This window comes from Coregonus lavaretus, assembly GCF_964263955.1.
Source record: "Coregonus lavaretus genome assembly, chromosome: 26".
NCBI classification, from domain to species: domain Eukaryota; kingdom Metazoa; phylum Chordata; class Actinopteri; order Salmoniformes; family Salmonidae; genus Coregonus; species Coregonus lavaretus.
The window spans coordinates 2,851,023-2,859,079 of NC_140013.1; the positions used below are offsets into that span (position 1 = coordinate 2,851,023).

At 44.3% G+C, this 8,057-nt stretch overlaps 1 protein-coding gene across 1 annotated transcript; it reads left to right on the forward strand.

The window, feature by feature from the left end:
• Nucleotides 1–4,702: 4,702 nt before the first annotated feature.
• On the forward strand, nucleotides 4,703–7,543 carry LOC311102267 (high mobility group protein B1-like). The gene is made up of 5 exons (XM_084143547.1): nucleotides 4,703–4,815; nucleotides 5,602–5,764; nucleotides 5,947–6,092; nucleotides 6,200–6,374; nucleotides 6,782–7,543. The coding sequence occupies exons 2-5, from the start codon at nucleotides 5,618–5,620 to the stop codon at nucleotides 6,896–6,898; spliced, it is 585 nt and encodes a 194-aa protein (XP_083999673.1). The 5' UTR covers nucleotides 4,703–4,815; nucleotides 5,602–5,617; the 3' UTR covers nucleotides 6,899–7,543.
• Nucleotides 7,544–8,057: the final 514 nt, after the last annotated feature.

The following is an 8,057-nucleotide window of genomic DNA, read 5'->3' on the forward strand; positions in this document are numbered from 1 at the left end:
TTTTTTTACTCTACTTTTGATCTACAGCCCAAAATGTCTTTGGTGTTTCAAAAACAGTGTATTGCACTGTGGCCAATGGAGAGGGTGGAGTAGAAAGTGCTGCTGGGTATTTATACCTCAGTTCCCCAAGAAAGAACACCATATACACTGAATGTACAAAACATAAAGGACACCTACAGACCCTACTGAGTATTCCCAAACCCACTTTTACCTTGGCGCGTAGAATCGTTTTTTCTCTACATCCCAATGTTGAGAACATACCAATCTGAACATTTTATTTTGTTTCCATAAAGTCCTTCTTGCATTTGCTTATAAGCACAATAAAAATTGACATAGATTAACATGTAATATCTCTTGAATGAGTTCTCCACATTGCAAGAGGGTAGGTTGATGTCAGGGGGAGACTCCTGACGAGGACGGAACTAGTGGGTTGCTCTTTGTTGAAAGATGGCAGAAGCTGGAGCAGGTGGCGATCTCGAAACTAATGGCGGAAAAAGCAAGGAAGATTAAACAATGGTCCAAAAGAATGCAAAACGGACCAAAGTAGTGCTGGAAAACAAAATGGAAAGTTCTGTGAATGCCCCTTCTTATCTTGTAGGATTGCGGTTTGTTGAGGAGGGGCGGATCGAGTTGCCAAACCTGAGGAATCCATTTGAAATATCCAAGCTGGGTGGAAAGAGTGATGGGTAAAGTAAATGCAGTAAGGAATACGAGAAGTGGACTTTGTTTGATTTCGTGTACTTCTGATAAGCAGAAAGCGCTTGTGTTGCGTTGTACTGGAGTCGAGAATGTTGCCGTGTCGTTCGTAGCTCTTCGGAGCAGGGCCCCCTCAAGGTGGTAATATCTGGCGTTTTGTGGGAAGTCGAGTTGGAAGAAATTAAAAATATCCCTAGAGTGATTGATGCACGTTGGATGAATTGAGTAGTTAATAGAGAGAAAGTGAAGAGTATATCTGTTCTTTTGTTTTTTGAGGCGGAGTCCCTCCATACCGAGGTGAAGTTGGGGTATATGAATTACTGTGTAAGAGCATTTGTCCCAAGATTGTGATCGCTGTAGTGCCTTTGGTGGTGGATAGGCATTCACTGCAGGCTGCAGGGTTTGCCTCTCATCAGCAGGACCCAGATATTCTATAGGTTAAGAAGGTAGACTTTGTACTCTTTATGGCTATGGTGATCAACGGCACTTCCAAAGTGGAGAAAAAGTCTAGAAAGATGGACATCATTGTGGATGCGGCGGAGCGGTTTCTGAGAATGGTGGACTTCTCGGCAAAGGAGTTACATGAAAGGCTATCACAAGCCGTACTACCCTCTCAGGCCCCAGAGCCTGAGCCCCAAGGGAGGCTCCTGACGACCCAACGGCACGGGGAGGTGGACGATCCGGACGGTTACGGTGGAATGCCTGAATCATCTCTGGGTCGAGGATGTCCTGGTCGGGAACCCAGGACCGGTCTTCAGGCCCATAACCTTCCCAGTCCATTAGATAGTGGATGCGACCTCTCAGGCGTTTGGAATCAAGGATGGCCTGAATGGTGTAGGTAGGTTCCCCTCCGACGTCCAACGGTGGGGGCGCACTGCGGGTTGAGACTGGAGGATGAAGAGGACTGTAGGTGATCGGTTTTAACAGAGACACATGGAAGGACGAGAAGATTTTATACTGACGGGGTAACTGGAAGCGGTACGTGACAGGGTTGATGCGATGGGTTATCTTGAAGGGACCAATGAAGCGAGGACAGAACTTTTTGCAGGCGGAGCCGGATGTCTCTGGTGGAGAGCCACACACACTGTCCGGGGTGAAAGAGTGGCGTAGGTCGGCGGGTCTGTGAGGGATTGGCAAAGGTTGAAGCTTACCGGAAGGGAGATGACGAGGGCTTTTGCTTTGGGCGCAGACAAGACAGGAGAGTACGTAATCCCTTACGTCGGATGCCAGTGAGGACCACCAGAACTTATGGGCTAGAAGTTTGGTGGTTCGTGTAATGCCTGGATGTCCTGACCCCAAGGACGTGTGACACCATTGCATCAGTTGGGCTCTAACAGCTACTGGTACGTAACTCTTCCCAGCTGGTGTCTCAGGAGGAGCCGGGTCTGAGGTTAGGGCTTCTTGTATGGCAGAGTGAACCTCCCACTGTACCGGTCCCTTAATGCAAGAGGAAGGAAGAATGGGTGTAGGGTCTGAGTTACAGGTAAGGAAGGTCAAACTGGCAGGAGAGAGCATCAGCTTTTACGTTTTTCTTTCCAGGGATGTAAGTAACATGAAAATGGAAGCGTGTGAAGAAGAGAGCCCAGTGGGCTTGTCTGGAGTTTAACCTCTTGGCCCCTCTGATATATTCCAGATTACGATGATCTGTTAGGACGAGAAAGGGATGTTGTGCGCCCTCCAACCAGTGGCACCACTCCTCGAGGGCCAGCTTGATGGCGAGGAGTTCTCTGTTCCCCACATCGTAATTCCTCTCAGCGTTGGATAACTTCCTGGAGAAGAAGGCACAGGGATGTGATTTTGGAGGTGTTCCCACCCGCTGAGACAGTATGGCTCCTACTCCTACTTCGGAGGCATCCACCTCCAGGGTGAAAGGAAGGGTCGGATCAGGTTGGCGAAGGACAGGAGCTGAGGTGAAGAGGAGTCTGGGTCTTTTGGCTGGTAAGGGCAGTGAGGGGAGCGGCAGTAGAATTGAAGTTCCGAATGAACCGGCGATAGAAGTTGGAGAACCCAATGAAACGTTGGAGTTCCTTAACAGTGGTGGGTTTGGGCCAGTTACTGATGGTGGTGACTTTGTTCTCATCCGTGCTGACCCCTCCAGGTGTCAGTACGAAACCGAGGAAGTTTACAGAGGTTACATGGAAGGTGCTCTTATGGTCAAGGAGCCGTTGAAGAACCCTTTGTACATGCTGTATGTGTTCCTTCAGGGAGTGGGAGTAAATCAGGATGTCATCAATGTAGACGATGAGAAAGCGGTTGATCATATCCTGGAAAACCTTGTTCATACAGGATTGGAAGATGGCGGGGGCGTTAGTAAGACCGTAGGGAATGACCAGGTATTCGTAGTGCCCTCGTGCGGTGATAAAGGCCGTCTTGTATTCGTCGCCCTCACGTATACGGACAATGATATATGCACTTCGCAGGTCGAGTTTTGTATAGATGTTGACGCGGCCCACTTGTTCAAGGGTCGCTGGGATCAGAGAAAGAGGGAAACGGTTCTTGACTGTGACGTCATTCAGGGAACGGTAATCAATACATGGATGGAGACCACCGTAATTTCTTCCAACGAAGAAGAAGCTGGATGCAGCCGGGGAAGAAGAAGGACGGATGAAACCATTTTCGAGTGCTTCATCAATGCATTTCTCCATTGCCTCATTTTCCGGGATAGATAGGGGGTAAACACGGCCCTTAGGTGGGGACACTCCAGGGAGTAAGTCAATAGCACAGTCCCCTGGGCGATGTTGTGGCAGAGTGGAGGCCTTGATTTTGCTGAAGACATTGCTGTACTGGGCGTATTCAGATGGTATGGTGGGTGGCACTGCAGAGGCAGAATCCTCAATGGTGGTGGCTCTGCAGGGTAGACTGAGACAACTGGTGACGCAGGTAGAAGACCAGGACAGTAGTTCACCTTGTCACCACGAGATGGCAGGGTCGTGACGACAAAGCCAGTGGTGTCCGAGGATGAGTGGCTGTTTGGGGGATGAGTTTCATGAGTTTAATGGTTTTGGTGTGGAAGACTCCAATCTGGAGGGTGACGCTCTGTGTCAAGTGCGTAATGAAGCCTGTGTCCAATGGCTGCCCGTCCAGGGCGTTCATCTTTAAGGGAGGGGTGACAGGCATTAGATCAATGTCAAGCTCTTGTACTAGCTGGTGAATCTATCAAGCCCTCTACGTACTTAGTAATATGGAACTTTGAAGGACGGAAGAAGTGGGAGTCTGTTTTGGTTTGTTTTGTTTTGTAGACTATTTTAGTTGTGAGGAGTAAGTTCGTTTTTCCCCATCAAGTGTGGTTTTCTTTTTTACTTTGAATCCAGTAGTGGGCAGCAATACAACTTTTTGAATGTCGTCCACCCTAAAACCCTAGCCTCGTACGAACCATCCTGATCTCGCGAGCTTACATTCTGTTTCGCTAGATCAGGATGGTTCGTATGAGGCTACTAAAACCACTGAGGTAAATAAGAACTGGAGACTGCGTCCAAGATGACCGCCTGTTGTTTTCAAGGAAATCTACTCACATTTGCATATGCTGATCATGGACCGTCTATATCCGGTTTATACGGACCAGCATTTGCATCCAGTTTATACGGGCCAACATCACATGCACACTAGCACTCAGTACGAGCAGCGACGAGTCCGACGACGTCATCACGTCATCCAAAAACATGGCAGACATTGGATGAATATAAAATATTAATATCTTCGGCTGTGAGTGATGGGACAAAAAATCATCCTCAGCAACAATTACTTTAATAATTCAATGGAAGTTTTGCACACAAAGGTGATGACTAAAGTGTTTTATTAGGAATTTTCTAATCTAACTTCTATGTGGCCTTGTATGGAAATTGTATTTCTGGGCCGGGCATCAGTTGAACTGCAGTACCGAAGCAAAACTGTAGGAGCAGTCGAAACCGTGCTTCTAGACCGGAACCCTGGCCACTTGACTAAAACCCCACCAAAGAAGAAGATCCACATTTCAATGTTTTAAAATGCGGGCTTTTATTTTTGAAGGATTCATCATTACCATACGTAAGTGACGTTATTGTTTGTGCTGCTGGCAGAATATTAATCATCGTCCCATTGTTGTTTGTTGAGGCATAACGTTAGCTGGCTAGCTAATTGAGGGTATGTATTTACACCAAAAATATTAGCTAAAATATATAGCGAATTATTGGAAATAGGAACATGGCAATGAAAGAATTATTGTATTTTGCTGAGTTTTCAATAGCTTGCTAACTAGCTATGTAGATGGGGGCTAACAAAGGCAGCAAACAACCGCTAACGTTAACCAGCACATTTTTTCAGGCACCACCTAAAACAGCTTCAATAACGTTAGTTGGTTTTAAAAACTCGTGGAAGCAATACATAGCTAACTAGCTATATTTTATTACATCTAGTTAGCTATCTAACGTGAGTTATTTTTGCTCTAGCTAGCTGGCTAGCCGTGGCTAACAAGCAAGCTTGTCCACCTGCGCTGACATTCGCTAATAACGTTAACAGAGATCTCGATTTTCTTTGCTGTAACGTAGTTATTGTTGTTTTGTCCCATTTGATACGAGTCAGATTTTCGGTCTTCATTTTGTTTTTTGCAACACTAACACGTTAGTTAGCTAGCTATAACGGTTAGCACACTGCAAGGCTAGTTACCTACGACACAACAATGGGATGGATCCATGATGGCTAGCTAGTAATTCTATGCTGTTGAGGGGGGCTGGATTCGAAGCTAGCGAACTGCCATTACTAGCTACAGTGGTCATGCATCTAGTTACCATTCTTAGCTTTTACAAATGTTAATTTTCAAGAAAGGTCGAGACAAATGTGTACCTCCCCAGCCCCCATTCATTTAATGTGGTCAAAGCGCAGGGTTTGTCCTTATGTTTTTAAAACTGTTTGTACACCCTCTCCTACTAGACCTACACTAGTCACCATGGGGAAAGATCCTAGGAAACCGAGAGGCAAGATGTCATCATATGCTTACTTCGTGCAGACCTGCAGGGCTGAGCACAAGAACAAACACCCCGAAGCCAGCGTGAACTTCTCTGAGTTCTCCAAGAAATGCTCAGAGCGATGGAAGGTAGCATTACACACCAGTGAATGATTGTGAAGTGACATGTTTGTGGTACATATGTACAATGATTATGGATTTACTTCCACCATAGTATGTTTTGTTACTATGTTTTGTTACACGTGAGTGACCTTGTGGACAGTCTAGCAGTGGCCATGTAGATGTGTAATAATTTATACCTCTATATCCAGCCCATGTCTCCTAAAGAGAAAGGCAAGTTTGAAGACATGGCGAAGCAAGACAAGGTCCGCTACGAGAGAGAAATGAAGAACTACATCCCACCCAATGGCCAGAAAAAGAAGAGGTTCAAGGATCCTAATGCCCCCAAGAGACCGCCGTATGTACCATAATTTACTGAGTTTGCATGTCAGATAGACTGGATAGCCATTACAGAGGTGAATTAAACTTCCCTGTGAATTTACATTGTTTGTTTTTGTTTCTCAGGTCTGCATTCTTCATCTTCTGTGCTGACTTCCGGGCCAAGATAAAGAGTGAGCACCCAGGTCTGTCCATCGGAGACACTGCTAAGAAGCTGGGAGTGATGTGGAACAGCTCTGCAGCTGAGGAGAAGAAGCCATATGAGAAGAAGGCAGCCACGCTGAAGGAGAAATACGACAAGGTGAGCAGGGCTTTGATACAACCTACAGAGATGGGGTTTGCCGGATGACAGGAATTCCTGCTTTTCTGAGATTATCCTCTATTCAATCGTCATTGAAGTTGATATACAAACTTCTGATTTCCTGATCACGATGCAATTACATTTTATTTGAATAAAGATGGGTGCAGACAATTCCACCGATATTCAATAAATAGGATGAAAAAAGGGAATCTCATGCGGCTATTCTCATGATGTCATTATTGTCACAATGTAAGAAATCAATATTTTGAAGCATATTTCTTGGACAATTGCTCTTTTGGATGGCAATTTGAGAATTCAGTGTGAAAAAAATGAACTTCCCCCTGTAAAACGGTATGTTGACAGATACATCGGTCTGGCTCTATAAATCATTCTGTTGTGTTCCACAGGATATCGCCTCATACCGCACCAATGGTAGAGTGGATACGGCCTCCTCCGCAGCTGCTGATGATGACGACGAAGAGGAGGATGAGGAGGATGACGACGATGAGGATGATGACGAGTAGCCTCCCTGCTGTTGGAGCCTACATTCTTGTTTAATGCTATGTAACCCTATTGTACACACTTTACATCTCTGAACAGACCCAGACGCAACGAGAACACGTTAGGGTGTGTATATTTTAATGTTTTTAAGATGGATGGTGTAATGCTCCCTAACTGGTTTAAGTTAACACTACATGTCTTGAATTTTATGTTTTTATATTTTTTTGTTGTAGTAGCCTTTATTCCTGCACTTGCCTGTAACTGCTTTGGAGGATTATAAATCATTATGGAAGTAATAAGTTATCTTTAGATGTGCAACTCTCAAATCAGATTTCTGGGTTGGTAGCTAGTGTATTTGTTTTTTTCCTGTATTTGTTTTAAAGGATATTTTTTCATATGTTTGTCACAAGGTATTTTTATTGTTCTTTGAATACCACTCTTAAATGCGGCTGACATTCAGGAATGTCTTCAATAAAGGTCTTTTTTTAATAAATTGTTTTTGTTTATTTGGAAGATTTACCATGAATTAAGACATTTGGTTGTCTTCGATAAATGTTTACACAGTACATACAGTGCCTTCAGAAAGTATTCATACCCCTTGACTTATTCTACATTTTGTTGTTAAAGCCTGGATTCAAAATGGATTAAATAAATACAAAATCTCACCCATCTACAAACAATACCCCATAATGACAAAGTGAAAACATGTTATTAGAAATGTTAGCAAATTAATTGAAAATGAAATACTGAAATATCTCATAAGTATTCACACCGCTGAGTCAATACACGTTAGAATCATCAGAGGCAGTGATTACTACTTAAGTATCTAAGAGCTTTGCACATTATTCTTAAAAAAATTCTTCAAGCTCTGTGAAGTTGGTTGTTGACCATTGCCTGACAGACATTTTCAAGTCTTGCTATAGATTTTCAAGCTGATTTAAGTCAACTAACATTCAATGTTGTCTTGGTAAGCAACTCCAGTGTATATTTGGCCTTGTGTTTTAGGTTATTGTCCTGCTGAAAGGTGAATTTGTCTCCCAGTGTCTGGTGGAAAGCAGACTGAACCAGGTTTTCCTCTAGGATTTTGCCTGTGCTTAGCTCTATTCCGTTTATTTTTATCCTAAAACACTCCCTTGTCCTTGCCAATGACAAGCATACCCATTACATGATGCAGCCACCATC